Source organism: Narcine bancroftii, chromosome 14 (genome assembly GCF_036971445.1).
Source record: "Narcine bancroftii isolate sNarBan1 chromosome 14, sNarBan1.hap1, whole genome shotgun sequence".
NCBI lineage: Eukaryota > Metazoa > Chordata > Chondrichthyes > Torpediniformes > Narcinidae > Narcine > Narcine bancroftii.
The window spans coordinates 19978378-19997300 of record NC_091482.1 but is presented as its reverse complement, the minus strand read 5'-3'; the positions used below and the strand labels follow the sequence as shown (position 1 = coordinate 19997300).

At 41.9% G+C, this 18923-nt stretch overlaps 1 protein-coding gene across 9 annotated transcripts in view; it reads left to right on the top strand.

Moving 5' to 3' along the window:
- The window catches only part of ggnbp2 (gametogenetin binding protein 2), a 60021-nt gene that overhangs the window by 16266 nt on the left and 24832 nt on the right, over positions 1 to 18923 (top strand). For all 9 annotated transcript variants that reach the window (XM_069911574.1, XM_069911573.1, XM_069911582.1 and 6 more), the window contains exons 2-3: positions 8695 to 8775; positions 18239 to 18492. In XM_069911574.1, the coding sequence (XP_069767675.1) occupies positions 8695 to 8775; positions 18239 to 18492 (335 nt within the window). The remainder of the gene's footprint in view (positions 1 to 8694; positions 8776 to 18238; positions 18493 to 18923) is intronic.

Genomic DNA, 18923 nt, shown 5'->3' with positions numbered 1-18923 from the left:
TCTGTCCAGTTGGGCCCTGAGAGTCTGGCCATGAGGGCTGATTTGAGGTACCTATGGAACCTCTCCACTAATTCGTGGCATGTGGATGATATGCTGTTGTGGAGTTGGGTTCCCAGGGCATTGGCCAATGCTGCCTATAGACAGGAAGTAAATTGGACTCTCCTGTTGGAGGTGAGACTATCTGGGACCCCGAAGGGTGCCATCTAGTTGTTTAGCAGGGCCCTAGCATGACTCAAGGAATAACTCAGGTAACAGGACAGCTTTGGTCCATCTGGTTGAATGATCTACAATAGTGGGCAGGTATCAGGCACCCCTGACACCAGTAATGGGCCAACAGTGTCCACGTGTATGTGGCTGAACTTTCATTGTGGTGGTTCGAAAGTCTGGAGAGGGGCCTTAACGAATGTCTGGATCTTAACATACTGACATTATGTTCAAGTCCTTTCCCACTTGCTGACTTCTTTTCAAAGGCCATGCCAGATGAATCGGTCAGCTACCATTCTGACAGTGGTCCTAATGGAGGGGTGTGCAAGATTGTGGACCATGTCGAAAATTGGTGTTATCTAATTGGCCAGGATGATTGGGCTTGGCTTATTGGTACCTGTGTCACACAAGAGTCCTTTCACCTGGACAGATTGGGATGTCCTCCAGCTGCAGGCTGGACACTGCAGTCTGATAAGTGGAGACATCGGGATCTGCTTGTGCTTTCGCAGGGCCATGTAATTGATGCCTGGAGCAGGGGCATGTATGGCAGAAATGGCGGGTCGGGACAATGCGTCAACCACCACATTAGATTTTCCCGCGATATGACCAATGTCAGTAGATAATTCTGAAATTTAAGAAAGATGTCCCTGTTACCTGGCTGACCATGGATCTGAATTTTTGCTGAAAGCAAAGATGAGTGGTTTATGGTCGGTGAAGATCTAGAATTTTCTGTCCTTTAGGAAATATCGTAAATACCTCACAGCCAGGTACAGACCCAACACTTGCAGTCAAGCACACTGTATTTTTTTTAGCAAGCTAGAGGTGCTTGCTAAAAAAGTCTAGTAGCTGCCATTGTCGATGCACCAGCTGCTTAAGCACACCCCTGACTGCTGTATCAGAAGCATCCACTGTGAGGGCTATCGGGGCATCAGGTCTAGGGTGCACCAGTAGCATTGTATTGACTAGAGCATCCTTAGCGGATTGGAAAGCCTGAGCTTCCTCATTCGCCCATATAATATCTTTCTTGTGATTGGAAATGAGGGAGAATAATGGCCTCATGATGCAGGCTGCTGCCGGTATCAGTGGTAAAAGTTGATCATACAAGCAAATTCTTGTAGTTCTTTGACTTAGCAAATGACTGAATGGTCTTTACCTTCTCGGGCAGTGGCCTGGCCCCATCTTTGTTAATCCAGTGCCGCAAGAAGTCAATAGTCACATGGCCGAACTGGCATTTTGCTGGGTTAATGGTCAGCCCATACTCAGGCAAGTGCACAAAAGTCATGTGAGTAGCATGCTTGGCGTGGTCGCAGCTAGCTATCAGAATATCATTGAGATAGATGAAGACAAATTTGAGTTCACAGCCTACTGCGTCCGCTAGCCTTTGGAAAGTTTGAGATGTAATTTTAATCCAAAAGGCATCCAGGGGTACTCAAAAAGTCCAAAGGGGACGATTTTGGCAGTCTTGGGGATCTCATCCGGATTGTCAACTTTTGAACATATCTGGGCCCCCGGAAAGTTAGCAGTGAAGTCTTGTATGTTGGGGACCAGATACCTGTCGGGTGTGGTGGCAACATTGAGGCTCTACGTGGCCTCCACTCTTCTGAGGCTTTGGGCATCATGTGCAGCAGTGAGGCCCAATGACTGTCAAAATGTTGTACAATGCCAAGCTCCTCCATTTTATGGAATTCCTCCCTTGCCAGGTTAAGTTTCTCAGGTGGCAGGCGGTGTGCCCTGGTGAAGAGGGGAAACCCTTTAGGATCTGGTGCCGCACCCCATGTTTGGGTGTTGTAGAGGTGAAATGCAGCGTTGTAATGGAAGGAAACTCCGCAATAATGCACGCACACGCATTGTCAGCTGGAGTCACAGAATGTAGGTTCAGGGCCCTGAATCTAGTGCCAATGAGTGAAAGGGACTGGAAACTCTTTGAGTGTCTTTGACCAGCCTCCGTCCCTTAATGTCCACCAGTAGAGAGTTGGCTCGGAAGAAGTTGGCCCCCACGAATGGCTGTCTAACGGATGCCAAAGTGAATCTCAAGGTAAGATGGAAGTTGCCGAAACAAAGGGAAATAGTGCAGATGCCGAAGGTTGATATATTTGAGTTATTGGCACCCCTTAGTTCTCTGCCCATCTTTTGGTTGTGGGCATCGGAGGGGGAGGTGGGGGGAAGGACACTGATCTCAGCTCCAGTGTCAACCAGGAATTGGTGGCCCGACAAAGAGTCTCCTATATGAAGCAGGCTTTGACGTATGCTGGACATGGCAACCATCAATGACGGCCAACTCTGGCATTTCCCGGGATCGCGCAGGGGGAAGCGGCATTGACGTACCTCTGAACCCCAGCGTTGATGATAAAAACAGTACAGTTCACTGGTGCGGTCCATTGCTCGAGAGTTCGTCAGCGGGCATCCTGGCTGGTTGCTGTTGTCGAGGCATTGTCACCTATTCCAGCGTAACTCGCGTGTTTCTTTATACTGCCCATAGCATGTCTGCTCAGGCAGCTACCTTTTGGGGGCGTTGAAAACTTCTACGATGAACAGCCGGATGTCTTCAGGCAGCTGCTCCAGAAAGATCCATTAAATCAGCAGGCAAAAGATGTGGCCACTATTGAGAGCAAGCATGTCGCCCATGAGGGCGGAAGGGGCCCTGTCCTCCAAACAGTCCATATTCAACAGTCGAACCACGCGCTCACGCTTCGAGAGCTCAAAAATGTGGGTTAGTAGCTCCTTGATGGTCACATACTTTGCTTGCTCTGGGTGCTGCTGAAGAATATTGGTGATCCGGGCTGCAGTGTCCTGGTTGAAGGTGCTTACTACATGGCAGTAGTGCAAGTCGCCAGCGTAGATCCAGCGAATGATGAACTGTGGCCTCGCTTCCTGGATCCACACCTGTGGCTGCAACGTCCAGAAGCTCGACAGCATCAGGGAGTCTGTGGTGATTGAAGGTTGGTCTTCATTTTGATATCCAACGTTGGGTCAGAAAACGCCGTTTAGAGCAAGCGAGGTCACCACTGTGGTGTGTCTTGCTTGGAAATAGGTCACACGCAAAGTCTAGTTGACACTGAATTTAATGAACTGGCTATATGGTCAGGCAAATCCTGGCTGCCATGTGACTGACGGATGTAACCTGTGACCCTTCAGACTCGGATTGGTGTCCTTATAACAGCTGCAAAACGGACTCTACCAGCCAACCGCCGTCGGCGATGAGCTGGATCGGTCCGTTTGGCTGCAACATCATCGACGAGTATGGTCTGTGCTGCACTGGCCGCCATTTGGCCCTTTTGTGAACTGTCGCCGGCGATTGGCTAGCAGAGCTCATTTTGCAGCAGTCTATGGGAACAGGCCGTTGATGTCTTGTGCAACCAGCTTGATTTCCATGTTCGAGTCGCTGCAGGCCGCTACTACAGCAAGATAAAACAACAGTAGGCCATGTGAATTATAAAATCTGCAGATTCAAGATTCCAGAGGCCTAATCTGTATTTTATGGTTCCCTGTTCAAGCCATCAGTTCGATTTGTCTTGAACCTTGAGTTGAATGTGTTTTGTTTCCTTTGTTCACTTTTGAACAATAAATACCTGCATTTATGAGCAGAGTTTGCAGAAATGTTGTGCATTAACTTGTTAAAAATACAGCCAATCTTCACAAAATAGAATAGAGCTTTGCGCTTACGGTGAATAATTGTCTGATGGAATGTTCACCATACCTTACAGAACCAAAGAACAATAATGGAGATGTCTGAGCAAGAAAGAAAAAAATGCCCCAACAACCTGTAGTTGATACATTTTCCAGAAGCCCATGATGGGGAGTGAATTTTTGCAAACTAAGCAATGATGGAGGTGAAAGTAGTGAAACTTGGCTGATCCATTGATGTTTTGTCCCATTTAGTTATTGAATTTGCTGCTTTCCTTCCTGGGGAAAGCTGATAAAATATATAAAATTGTTGACTTTACAGGGAGCTGGCAAAGGCTTAATGGACAGGTATGTCATGTGGCCTCGATACTTGTAGAATAAAATTTACCAACAGCTTTCATATATTATGGGGTACATATGTAGAAATTTGACAAGCATGACTTGAAATATAGAGTAACCAGAATTCAAGCAACCAGCAAAAAAATTGAGGAAAATATTTTTTCAAAAATAAATAAGAATAAAATATAGGTTAAAAAATTAAATTTAAAATTGTAAAAATAAATGTTCCCTGAAGTAACACATAAATGTTTGGTGAAGATGGGTGCAAATATTCAGCTAGCAGAGTGCTTTGGTCATGTTTTGCTCTTGTAGCAGCTATTTGAATAAAGTTCTGTTTGAATAAAATGGTGTTGCCCAGGACGAAACGCATGGGGTGACTCTTAGTGTCTCCTTATTCCTATTTATTAAGAGTTGCCCCATTAGAGGCTTTATCTGTAAACTGGGGTGGGGTGAGTTAATTATCTATAATGTTTAATGTTCATCTTTTGGGCAGCTCTTTGGAGGGGGAGGAACTTATAGATGCAGCAACAGTTAAATGTTTTCAAAAAATGTGACTGAAAATAAAAATGCTTTAAGATTTATATATTCATGCAAGTGAAGTTTATTCAGTGTAAGTACAGTGTAATGTCTTTTAAATTGTTTATTCTTAATGCTGGAGCTTTAGTTAGGCATTGAAGGAGTAAATTTCAAGCAACTAGAAAATACATTTATCTGACATCCAGCCATCCCAGTAGGGGTGGATACCAGGGGTTTTATTGTACTGTTCATGTGTCACCTTCTCTTTGGCTAACAACTTGTAATTTTGTATTCAAGGGTATTTGATGTTTCTGGCTGAATCTAAGCAGGGTGGTGATAGGACATTGGGGAGATGTACTAGGAGCTGCGATAAAACATGGACAAATGACCTATTATTCTCAAACCATGCCACTTCTGTGTTCCTCCAAAATGGGAAATATTATTTCAAGCATCTATCCTTGGAATCTTCCTCAGGATCTTTTCTTTTTCAATAATGTCACCCTTGTAAAAGTAATGAATATATATATATTCTAAATATATTCCCTCTTTCTATTCTGGGCAAGATCTTTATGAATGGTTTAAAGAAGCACAAATTTATATATCCTCCTACCCTTTTTCCCCCACCCTGCTTAATACATGAAGAAGCAAATTTGTCATTTTTATTTTTATATTCAGATTTTAAAGGCAATAAATTGCAGGCCACTTAGAAAATAATACAGTAGATTGAATTCTTGTTTTCTCCAATGACGTGAGGTTGCAAGGCCTACAACTTTTCCCTTTCTATAGCATGGGCTTGCTTGCTATTTTTATCATCTGTTGGAACCTTTTCACAAACTGGGCATGTTTGCAAGATTATAACTAATACATTTGCTATCTTTTCATCCACAATGTTGTCACCCACTTAATATTTTAGAATACAGTCCACTAGGTGCAGGCAACTTTGTCTCATTAATGTAATAAAATTTCTGTTAAAACAATCATTTTCAAATTCCTCCCCTCTTCCACCTAGGGTTTCTGCTAGAGTGTTTCGGGTCCATTAAACTCAAAACGGTCAACCAGTTTACTTATCTCGGCTGCACCATTTCATCGGATGAAAGGATCGACAACGAGATAGACAACAGACTCGCCAAGGCAAATAGCACCTTTGGAAGACTACACAAAAGAGTCTGGAAAAACAACCAACTGAAAAACCTCACAAAGATTAGTGTATACAGAGCCGTTGTCATACCCATGCTCCTGTTCGGCTCCGAATCATGCGTCCTCTACCGGCATCACCTATGGCTCCTAGAACGCTTCCACCAGCGTTGTCTCCTCTCCATCCTCAGCATTCATTGGAGTGATTTCATCACCAACATCGAAGTACTCGAGATGGCAGAGGCAGACAGCATCGAATCCACACTGCTGAAGATCCAACTGCGCTGGGTAGGTCACGTCTCCAGAATGGAGGACCATCGCCTTCCCAACATCATGTTGTATGGCGAGCTCTCCACTGGCCACCGAGACAGAGGTGCACCAAAGAAGAGGTACAAGGACTGCCTAAAGAAATCTCTTGGTGCCGGCCACATTGACCACCGCCAGTGGGCTGATATCGCCTTAAACCGTGCATCTTGATGCCTCACAGTTCGGCGGGCAGCAACCTCCTTTGAAGAAGACCGCAGAGCCCACCTCACTGACAAAAGACAAAGGAGGAAAAATCCAACACCCAACCCCAACCAACCAATTTTCCCTTGCAACCGCTGCAACCGTGTCTGCCTGTCCCGCATCAGACTTGTCAGCCACAAACGAGCCTGCAGCTGACGTGGACATTACCCCTCCATAAATCTTCGTCCGCGAAGCCAAGCCAAAGAAGAGAAGAAAGTGAAAACAAATACTAAAATGGCCAAGCTTTGTTTAGTAATGAAATAAATAATGGTATAGAAAGCACAAATCAAGTGTTTTATTTTCAGTTTCAAAATCGATTAGTTAATGATGTAATTTTTTTCTGAAATGGGATGTGATTAGTATAGAATTGAAGAAATGTGCAGCATGTCTTTTAATAAGGTAGGAGGCCTTTAATATTTTGTAATATAATAGAAGGAATTTTTTCAACATTTTCAAAGCATCATCACATAAATTGCAATGCCAATTTTGTGTATTTGTAGAGAAGATTTAACTTTACAAACTACACCACAGTGCTTCTGCTAGCTCCTCGTCAAAATCTTTCAAGTATACTATTTTAATGTGATGATTTGGAGAGAAGTAAGCTGGGGGAAAAATTTGTGTCACAAATTTTGGGTGTGACTGAATTGGGTGAGTGGAAGAAATTTTTAATTGGTGTCAAAAGCATGGGACACGAAAGCTCAAGAGTTTGGCATCTAGAATTTAAATATTAAGAAATATCAAAGAAAAATTACTTAAGGTTGTCTTTAAATAAAAAAAAATGACAACATGCCCTGTTCTTGAGGGTAAAATATCCCAGTGAAGCTGACTATTTTTGGCCTGCTTCCAAGTGCTTACCCTCCATAAACTTGGTCAGCCGGTCCATGCCTTTGTACCAAGTTCCAATCACCAGTGCTCTTGCACTTTTGCAGCTTGAATATCTCAATAACTTTGTTCCAATATGTTTAATGCAGCAAAAATATCACCCCCTAGTTGTTAGGGTAATGGATTTGTGGTGAGCAGGAACATTAACAGTTAGCCTTATAATCCAAATGTTTTATTTAAGATATTGCTACATTACATGTCCATTGTATTTAGTTGCATTTGTGACATCATTCAAGTCTTGCACTTGGTTATGCAGTCAACTGGCAGAACTACTTTTGATTATCCTTTCCATGTTCTTGGGCTTTCAAGTTATAGGTGAGCCATGGCTTTAAACCTGAGTTCACCATTCTTACAAAGCCTGGTCTCTCAAGAACCAACAGTCACAACTTTGTGCCATATTCTTCTGCACTCTGATTTCTAGAATGACAGCAATGGTTAATTCCACTGTGGGGTGGGGAGTGGAGTGCTTGGGTAGTAATGGGCAATCTCTCTCTTAAACATTATTCAGCTTCACTTCCATTGTTTTGATTTTCCTGGGATTTGATGAAGTTGATGCAGCATTTGGATGCCATACTTGGTGGATGGTGTTGCAAACATTCAGAAGAATGTTGAATAACTTCAGAAGCTATTATGGAATGCTGATATCTCAAAGCAGTCCTCTGGGATGGTGTTATACAGATGAATATCTGTTGCAGTAGAGGATGCTCTTTGATGCAAAATGCATCAAATGGTGTAGTGAATGAATCCTTTAAGCAGCAAATTAAGTAAATGTTAACTAGGGAAGAGCTATATCCTATATGCATTTGTTTTAACATTTTCTATATTTCTTTGAATTAGTACTTAGTGCATTGAACTGATGAATATAATCTTGTGGGAAGTATATGGTTGAACTTTTTAAATTTGCTGTTGAATTATGAAATTGCCAAAAAGCATTCAACTATTTCACAGAACTTGTGCAAGTTCGGTGATACGATTTTGATCAATCATATGAACTAGACTTTGCATCACAATTCAGAACCTTTCCTTACTGCAATGAACACTTTAGCTGATTTTAAATGACCATCCAGGAATTAACTGTATCTTGTGTTTAGTTGTGAGTGGATGTTTTGCAATTGTTTCCAAGTGAATCAGATAATTGCTATTACATAATTTTGTCCTTTTTAGTGTAATTTGTAGAACGAGACAATAAAAAATTGTGGCTAAATACCATCTGCTGGAGGAACTTAGTGGGTCAAGCGGCTACAGTGGGGGAAAAAGAATGGTTAATATTGTGGACTGGAATCCTGCATCAGGACCTGATGAAGAGTTCTGGCCTGCACATTGACCATTCTTTTTCTCCCATTGATGAAGCTTCTCCAGCTGATAGCTTTAGAGAAATTACAACATCTGCAGTCCCACATTTTCCCAGAAAATCATGGCCATTACTTTTAAATACTAAATATTACATACCACCTTATTTGTTTGTTAACTGTTGTACTTTCCCTACAGATGGTAATGGAGTTCTCTGACAATATGTTGAATCTTGCTGGTCACCAGATCAATGGTACACAATTAAAACAATTTGTTCAGGTAAGAGCCTCTGGTGCTAATTTTTGTACTTTTTGAAATAATTGACAACAGAAAGTAACCCTGTAGTTAACTTTCCAATTTTGGATAACAAGTCCCTTCACATTCCCAGGTACTTCCATTCTTTCCCCTTTCCCGCAGCCCCTTTGGTTCCACCCTTTTCTACTTAAATTTCCCCTGGATTCTTCTTCCCCATCCTTTGGCCCAACTGATCCATCTGCTCTTCCCCAACGGCTCTCATTATTCCACTCTCTTCTTATCAAATTGTAGTGGTGGCACCCTTTGCCCTACAGGTACACAATCCTTTATCCAGGCATCTAAAATCGAGGAAGCTCCAAAATCCGGCAAGTGGGGAGAGCGATGGCAACGCGAGTTGGACGGGCGAGGGGGGGGGGGGGGGGGAGACCGGCAGCGCGAGTCGGGCGGGCAAGGGGGTGGGGACTGGCAGCGCGAGTGGAAGGGGGTAGGGGTGGATATGGCAGCACAATGCGGGTTGGTTTAAATCTGGCTTTCCGAAATCTGGAAAAATCTGAAATTCACGACAAGGGTTCCGGATAAAGGATTGTGTACCTGTATTTGTTTTCTCTTGTGACTTTCTCCTTTGTATGGCACCTGCCAATTAATTAATTCCTCTGTTTCTCATTAATCCCTCCCCTGGATCACCAATAGTGATTGGCTCCTCTACAGCCCTCCCTATGACATTTTCAGTCCTGATTAAAGGTTCCAGCCCAAATCGTCAATGATCTTTTTTCTTCCACACATACTCCTCGGTGTGCTGAATTCTTCCAGCAAATTTTATTCCAGTATGTGCAGTTCGTCGTATGTACTCTGTATTTAACTGTTCACTTCCACTGCCTCTATTAAACCTGTTGGCACGTGGTTAAGCAACTACTTCTACTATATCACATTAGCAATTTTTACCTAATTTTCTATCTCTGCTGCATTTATAAACATAAGATGCAACTTGTTTGGATTTCTAACTGTAATTCTCTCCAGCCATCAGATTTTATAATATTTTTCAAGACCACTAACATTGTAAATATTAATATAAAATGCAGATGCTAGAAATTTGAGAACTTGACTGTCAGTAGTAAGTTGTTATGCCTCCTCCCCTGACCTGTGCCATGTAATGTAATAGCATATGAATGTAGTAATTTTCCAAGCTGACAAGTCTTTTGTATTAGGAATCCAATGTGTGTGCCAGATTAAGTTCAACTGGTGCTTCATTAAATAACCAGTGTCTTGTGTTCAGGACTTCATGTTATGCCCACTGGTTACTTATTTTATGCGATCCCATTGAAATGCAGAGTTCCCATTATGTGATGGGGTGGGCTAATTAATCCATTAGTAACACAATGTGACATTGAAGTTGCATCATTTTCATTTATCAAGTGAATGCTTACAATTTTAAAAAATGCTGTATGATCTTGATCTTGTGCTCAAAATAAAGAATTTTACTCAAAACAAGCAAATCACTGTTAAAGTGAAAATCAGATCAAGAAGTATGGATCCTTGTTGGCTTTGTGTTCATTATATCCACAAGGTATGAGAAGCTTGACCTCTAATCTAAAATTCAGGACTTGATCAAAATTGATGTTAATCTATTGACCAGTGCCATTTGATTGATGCTAAACTTCATATTGTTCATGATGCAAATATAAGGTTGTCCCATCTCGTGTGAGTGCACACTATAATCGACAAACTTGATAATGAATTTCTATTTTTGCATATTATTAAGTTATGGAATTGGAGTTGGATGATCTCTGCATCATTCAGGAGGCTGAGGGGAGTGATAGACAGGAGGTATAGAGGTACAATCAGGAGAGGGAAAGGATACAGGCAGGCTGTGCAGGATACTCCTGTGGCTGCTCCATCAATAAAACATGCACTGTTTGGGATACTTCTGAGGGGGGTGGCCTACTAAGAGCAAGCCACGGTGCTCAGGTCTCTGACACAGTCTGACCCTGTGACAAAGAAAAGGAGGAGGAGAGGTGAGCTGCAGACAAAGGGACTTCAATAGTGAGGAGAACAGGTAGGAGGTTCTGTGGAAGAGAATGGAGGATCCTGGATGGTATGTTGCCTCACAGGTGCCAGTGTCTGAATATCTCAGATCGAGTTCATAATGGAGGGTGAACAGCCCGATATCATGGTCCATGTGGGGTCAAAGTCTATGGTTGGAAAGGTGATGAGGTTCTGTAAAGACTTTGGGAGTTGGGTGTGAATTGATGGGCAGGACTTAAGGGTTGTGATCTCAGGATTTCTACCTGTGCCACATACTAGTGAGGTTAGAAATAGAGGATAATGCAGCTTAACAGGTAGCTAAAGAGATGGTGCAGGAGGGAGGCTTCAGATGTCAAGATCAATTGGTTCTCTTAGAAGGTGGGACCTACACCAGCAGGTTAGTCAGTATCTGAACTGGAGGGGGTCTAATATCCTTGCGGGAAGGTTTGCTAGTGCTTCTCCTGGGGTGTTAAATGAGATTTTCAGGAGGATGGGAACCTGAGTACCAGAGGAGATAGTGGAATGGAGGAGCAAAATATGATATTAACAGTGCATAATAAAGACCGAAATGAAGAGTTGTGTGTGGTGGAAATAATGCATCTACATAATGTTTGGGACAAAGACCATTTTTTCCTTTATTTTCCCCTGTGATAAAGTTTTAAATTTGTACGTGCACATTCCAGATTTTATTGAAGGTTATTTGTATACATTTTGATTTGACTATGTAGAAATTACAGCACTTTTTGTACATAGTTTCCCCATTTCAGGGCACCATAATATTTGGGACATTTGGCTTTGCAGGTGTTTGTGAATACTCTGTTTAATTGTTTCATTGGTGCAGGTATAAGAGAGACAGGCTTGCTTCTATATTTTAGATCACTTTTGGAGTCTGTCGTTGCCATTTTTCTGCACGAGTTGTGCCAATGAAAGTCAAGGAAGCCGTTATGAGGCTGAAGAACAAGGATAAAACAGTAGTGGCATTGCCCAAACTTTAGGATTTCCAAAATCAACTGTTTGGAATGTCATTAAGAAGAAAGAGCGTACTGGTGAGCACGGTAATCTCAAAGGGACAAAGGTGCACCAAAGAAAAGGTACAAGGACTGCCTAAAGAAATCTCTTGGTGCCTGCCACATTGACCACCGCCAGTGGGCTGATAACGCCTCAAACCGTGCATCTTGGCGCCTCACAGTTTGGCGGGCAGCAACCTCCTTTGAAGAAGACCGCAGAGCCCACCTCACTGACAAAAGGCAAAGGAGGAAAAACCCAACACCCAACCCCAACCAACCAATTTTCCCTTGCAACCGCTGCAATCGTGTCTGCCTGTCCCGCATCGGACTTGTCAGCCACAAACGAGCCTGCAGCTGACGTGGACTTTTTACCCCCTCCATAAATCTTCGTCCGCGAAGCCAAGCCAAAGAGTAGGCCAAGGAAGACCTTCACGGCTGATGACACAAAAATTCCATCATATGAAGAAAAAAATGATCAAATGCCGGTCTGATAGATCAGAAACACTCTTCAGGAGGCAGGTGTGAATGTGTCCATGACCACTGTCTGCAGATTTCCTTATGAATAGAAATACAGAGGCAACATTAAGGTGCAAACCACTAGTTAGCCACAGAAACAAGATGGCCAGGTTACAGATTGCCAGAAAGTATTTAAGAGCCTGCAGATTTATGGGGAAAGGAGTTGTGGACAGATGAGACCAATATTAGCCTGTATCAGATTGATGGCAAGAGCAAAGTATGGAGACGTAAAGAAACCGCCCAAGTTCAAAGCATACCATCTCATCTGTGAAACATTGTTAAGGGTGTTATAGGCTGTACATGTATGGCTGCCACAGATACTGGAGCACTTATTTTCATTGAAGATGTAACTGCTGATGGCAGTAGCAAAATAAATTCTGACGTGTATAGAAACATCTGCTCAAGTTCGAGCAAATGCCTCCAAACCGTGCTTCATCCTACCTCAAGACAATGATGCCAAGATATACTGCTAAAGCAACAGAAGAGTTTCTCAAAGGTAAAAACTGGAAAATCCATGAACGATCAAGTCAATCCAATAGAGCGTGCCTTCCATATGCTGAAGAGAATGCCCAAGGGGTCAAACCCCCCCCCAAAACGAGCAGGAGCTGAAGATGGCTGTAGTTGGGGACTGGCAGACATCACTGGAGATAATGTTCACCACCTGGTGATGTCTATAAGTTACAGACAAAGGAGTCAATGCATGCAAGGGATATGCAACAAAGTACTAAACCTAGCTATTTTATACAAACGTACCATTATTACGTCCCAAATATTATGATGCCCTAGAACAGGGGTCTCAAACTCAATTTACCCGGGGGCCGCTGGAGGTAGAGTCTGGGTGAGGCTGGGCCACATCAGATTTTCCACAAGAAAAGCTCTTACAAAAACATTCCAATGTTATCAAATGTCTTTATTTTTATTTTTTAACACAAAATATGATGAAAAAAAAATAAATTAACAATTCATAAGAAAAAAAAATAAAATAATAATACTGAAAATAATAATAATACAGCAGATATAGAAGACTGAAGAAACCACATATAGTTGCTGACTGGAGAAATGTAATTATTATTATTCAGATTCAAATGTCTGTATTAACAGTTCTTTAACATTTAACTTTCTAAATATGAATGGAACATTGAACATAAACTGTTATGAACATGTCTTCTTCTGCCTACTTCTTACTGCTAGAGATCTGGCAGCGCTTCCTCTCGCATAGCCGAGCCATAACTTCCGGGTTCAGACTGGACGCCGAAGCGCGTGAAGTGGAGCGGCCGTGGAAATTGCGCATGTCCGCGTGCATATAATGACAAATAGAAAATACACACAAACATGCTTATATTCGCAATAAGTCCAGCCAATGTCCCGCCCCCGAGAGCAATATACCCCACTGTGATTGGTAGGTTCGTTCAGCTCCGCACACAACACTGAAAAGTGCCAATCATATCAAACTTTCGGGCCGCACTAACCTTAAACTTTCATATTAAGGTGGGGCCACAAATTATCGTCCCGAGGGCCGCAGTTGGCCCGCGGGCCGCAAGCTTGAGACCCCTGCCCTAGAATGAGGGGACTATTAGTGCTGTAATTTCTACAAGGTCAAACCAAAATGTATACAAATAACCTTTAATAAAATCTGGAATGTGCATTTTATTCACATGTGAATTGTTTGATCACAAATGTAAAACTGGAGCACAGGGGTAAATAAAGGAAAAATTTGTATTTCTTCCAAACATTTTGTTAAGGGCACTGCATCGTGGGAAAGACAGAGAGGCATGTGGAATTATGACATTGTGGCCATTAGTGAAAAAATGGTTTCAGGAGGGACATGACTGGGATCTCAGTGTTTTGAGTGGAAGGGATGAAAGGGGGGAGGAGTAGTATTATCAGGGAAAATATCACAGCTGTGCTCAAGCAGGACAGACCAGAGGGCTCGTCTTCTGAGGCTTATGGGTGGAGTTGAGGAATGGGAAAGGTGAGGTTATATTATAGATCATCGAATGGTCAGGGAGAATTGGAGGAGCACATCTTCAGAGTGATGGCAGGCTGCTGTGGGAAACAAAGTTGTGATAGGTGATTTTAACTTTCCACACATTGACTGGGATACTCATACTGTGAAAAAGCTGGGTGGCTAAGAGCAAGGGTCCCCAAACTTGTTAGACTGTTAACCCCTTCATGGTCTACATGGACCCTCATCAACCCCCTGGCATGGAATCCCAGTGCGGGGGGGTCTCTGGGTATGGAGGCCGGATGTCCGGTTTTAGGCCAGATAATCAGGCTTTTGAGCCCTCTGTCTCCATCTGGCACCACCTCGAGCCGAATGTTGATTTATCCTCCATTTGGGGATGTAAGCCCTACACCCCTAAATGGAGAACAAATTAAGGGGCAGAAAGGGCACTTACCTGTTAAGTGGCTGGCATGTGCGCAATGAGGAGGAAGCGTGCCGGTGCCACATGAAGGTTCATGGCATGGCTATTTTAAATGACACAATCACTTGCATTATCGACTTTTCGACCTCCTGGATTGTCCCATTGACCCCGGGGGGGGGGTCAAATTTGACCGCTTTGGGTGACCTTTAGCTTAGAGCTTGTCAAATGTGTTCAGGATAATTTTCTAAATCAGTATATCAAGGTACCAATTAGAGAGTGCAATCCTGTATCTCCTATTATGAAATGAGGCAGGACTGGTGACAGAAGTATGTGTAGGGGAACACTTTGGGTCTAGTGATACTAATGTCATTAGTTTCAAGATAATTATGGATAAGAGTATGTCTGGTCTTTGGGTGGCGATTCTAAATTGGAATAAGGCCAATTTTGAGGTAATGAGAAAGGATCTAGAAAGCTTGGGCTGGGCTAGATTGTTTTCTAGCAAGGTAAATGGGAGGCCTTCATAGGTGAACTTTTGGGAGTCCAGAGTTTGTATGTTCCTCTAAGCATTAAAGGCAAAGTTGACCGACATAAGGAACTTTGGTTTTTAGGGTTATTGGGGATCTGATTAAGAAGAAGAATTGTAGATGAACTTGAGAATTTTTAAAAATGCAAAGAAAACTAAAGGAGGAAAGAAATTCGGAGGGCTGAAAGACATGAGGTTGCTTTGGCAGACCAGGTGAAGGAAAATCCTATGGGCTTCTACAGACATATCAAGAGCAAAAGGATAGTAAGAAAGAAAATTGGTTCTCGAAGATCAAAATGGTTGGCTGTGTATGGAGACAGAAGGAATCAGGGAGATCTTGGATGTTTTTATTTCGCATCAGTATTTACTCAGAAGTGAGGCAAACAAGCACTCAAGTCATGCAGTTTGTACAGATTAAAGAGGAGGAGCTTCTTGCTGTCTTAAAGCAAATAAAGGTGGATAAATCATGAGGACCTGACTAGGTATTTCCTCAAACCTTGAAGGAGGCTAGTACAGAAATTGCAGGGGCCCTGGCAGATGCATTTAAAATGTCCTTAGCCACATATGAGGTGGCGGAGGAATAGAGGTGAGCTTGTATTGTTCTGTTGTTTATAAAAGGTGCCAAGAATAATCCAGGAAAGTATAGCCTGGTGAGTTAAGATAAGTTATTGGAAGGTGTTCTGAGAGAGGATATACAAGAATTTGGATTGTGAGGGACTGATTAGGGGATAGTCAACACGGCTTTTTGCATGTGTAGGTCGCGTTTAACCAATCTTGCTGAGTTTTTTGAGGAGGTTACCAGGGAAAATTGATGAAGGAAAGGCACTGGGTGTTGTCTACATGGACTTTGACAAGGTACCACATGAGAGGTTAGTCAGGAACGTTCAGACACTCAGTATTCATGATGAAGTAGTAAACTGGATATGACTTCGGCTTTACGGGAGAAGCCAGAGAGTGATAATGGATAATTGGATCTCTAACTGTAGGCCTGTGAATAGTGGTGTGCCTCAAGGATTAGTACTGGGTCCTTTTTTGTTTGGCATCTTTATCAATAATCTGGATGGTAATGTGGTATATTAGTTCAGCAAATTTGCAGATTAAACAAAGATGGGAGATGTAGTGGTCAGCAAGGAGTCTTTTCAAAACTTTCAGGCAGATCTGGACCAGCTGGAAAAACAGGCTTCAAATTGGTAAATGGAACATAGTGTTTCACTTCAAAAGGATAAACCAACGTTGGACGTGTATTGTAAATAGTAGGGCACTGAGGAGTTTGGTGGAACAGGGGACCTGGGAATTCAGATACATAATTCCCTGAAACTGGTGTCACTGGTTATAGGGTTGTCAAGTGCTTTTGGCACATTGGCCATCATGAATCAAAGTATTGAGTATAGGAGTTGGAATTTTATGGTAAAGTTGTATGAGTCATTGGTGAGGCCAAATTTGGAGTATTTTGTGCAGTTTTGGTTACCCAAGTACAGGAAAGATGTCAATAAAATCGTTGGAGGACAAAGACAATTTACTACAATGTTGCTGGGACTTGAGGATCTGAGTTACAGGAAAGGTTACATAGGTTAGGACTTTATTTCTTGGAGTGTAGAAGAAAGGGGAGATTTGATAGAGAAATACAAAATTATGATACCTATGGATAGAGTAAATGCAAGTAAGCTTTTTTCCAGTGAGGTTAGGTGAGATACAAATCAGAGGATATGGGTTAAGGGTGAAAGGGGAGAAGTTTAGGGGTAACAGCCAAGGGAATTTCTTCACACACAGAGTGTTGGGAGAATAAAACTGAAAGAACACCAACTGAAGTGGTGAATGCAGGTCATTTTTAATATTTAAGAAAAATTTGGACAGGTACAAATATGGACTGGTTGCAGGTGAGTGGGACTAGGCAGAATAATAATTTGGCACAGTCCTGAATGGCCTCGTTTCTGTGCTGTTATGTTCTATGTTCCAAGATGAAAAGTTTTCTGTTGGCTGGATTGTACTTCAGTTTCTTGGAGAATTACAGCTTGGTGAATAATGCTGTTGTTTGGAAGTATGGTTGGTTGGCACATCAGAATTGTTCCACTCTGGACCCTTTAACAAGCCCAAGGGTGCCTTGTAACTTATTGAGATGCAAGTTAGTAGATGGAGTTTAATGGTTTCATTCAATCATAGCTATCATATCCAGGCTTTCACTCATTTGAATAGGTCAGTGATTTGAAATTTTAAAAAAATTGTTTCTCATTTCATTCTAAATTTGTGGTTTAATAGATTTTTAAATTCATTTTCTAATTATTCAGCTTTCAACTATTAAGTTGTAAGACATTAAAAACACCAAATCAAATCTTTGGTGTTGCCAACTGTTGGGTCGGGGAACTGTTCAGGTTGGGATGTTGGCTGCAAGTCTATAGAGGCATGATTGTAACTTGCATTCTTTTCTCCTTGTGGGATCACTTTGGAACTGGCCTCGATCATTGGGTGCTTTTGTAAAAGCTCTCAGGATTGTAGGGCACAGTCTGGGCCACTGCCTCACTTCACATGCCACTCCCCTGTTTGTACAATTAGTGCCAACATTGTTGTCAATATAAAAATGGATTGTATCTTTAAACAACTGGTCCTGTGGCTTGAAATAACCCTTGAGTCAAATACCTTGTGTCTGAATTATTTTGAGCTTTAGGAAAAGCCTACCGCAAGTTGACCTTTTTCTGAATTTTATGGCTGCATGTCTTTTTTAAAAAAAGTTTAGTTTACTTCCAGTACCTATGTGTCATTTCCAAAGTTGTTTTAAGTTTTTGCTGTTCACTTGATTATGTTTCTGTTTGGGGAGCTGGAATCAAGGTCCAGTATTGAACATATTAAAATTAAATTGCAAGCCTCTTATTTTCAGCTGAAAAGTAAAGTTGCAGTTTGTTGCAAAGACTTTTGATTTGTCGCTAAGTGCAAGCAATCTGAATGGATGGTTCAATCTTTACCTTGGAGCAAGAATGTTTTTTAAAATGATTTTATTTTGAAATGGAGGTGAATTTGATTGTTAGAGTTGCATCTAAAATGAAACAATTTTGTTTCAGCAACATGGTATGCTCAAGCAGCAAGACCTTAATATTGCTATGATGGTAACATCCCGTGAAGTCTTCAGTGCACTTTCTCAGCTTGTTCCATGTGTTGGATGTCGACGTAGTGTGGAGCGACTTTTCTCGCAGCTAGTAGAATCTGGCAATCCAGCCTTGGAACCACTTTCAGTGGGTCCCACTGGAGTTCTCTCTGTAACTCGTGCCTGCATGACAGACGCAAAAAAATTGTATACATTATTTTATGTGCATGGGTAAGTGAGCTTTTTGTACTGTATTTTCTACTAAATTATAAATTCCTTTCCCTGCGGTATTATATTGATGTTTAAAACTTTACTGTTGATTAAAGTTGCATTTAATGGGAAAATATCTGAAATGACTTGTTTTGTACATGTATCCATAGTTGCCCGACTGGGTTGCTCAGTTTAGCTAACATAATCCTTGAATCAGTTGGGCTTTAACTATTAAAGGGAAGCAACTTGTGTGCTGCATCTTTTTCACTTTTCAATCGAATTAATTTTTAAAATGAAGACGTTGGGAAGAAAAATAGCAAAATAATGATCAGAAGTGGTTAATAAGGTAAATTGGTTGTTTATTTATTTTGGCCCACAGGTTTTCTACATGAAATAAAAGTGGTGACATTTTTCCCCCTAAATACTTCAGTCAATCTTCATCTAATAAGTGT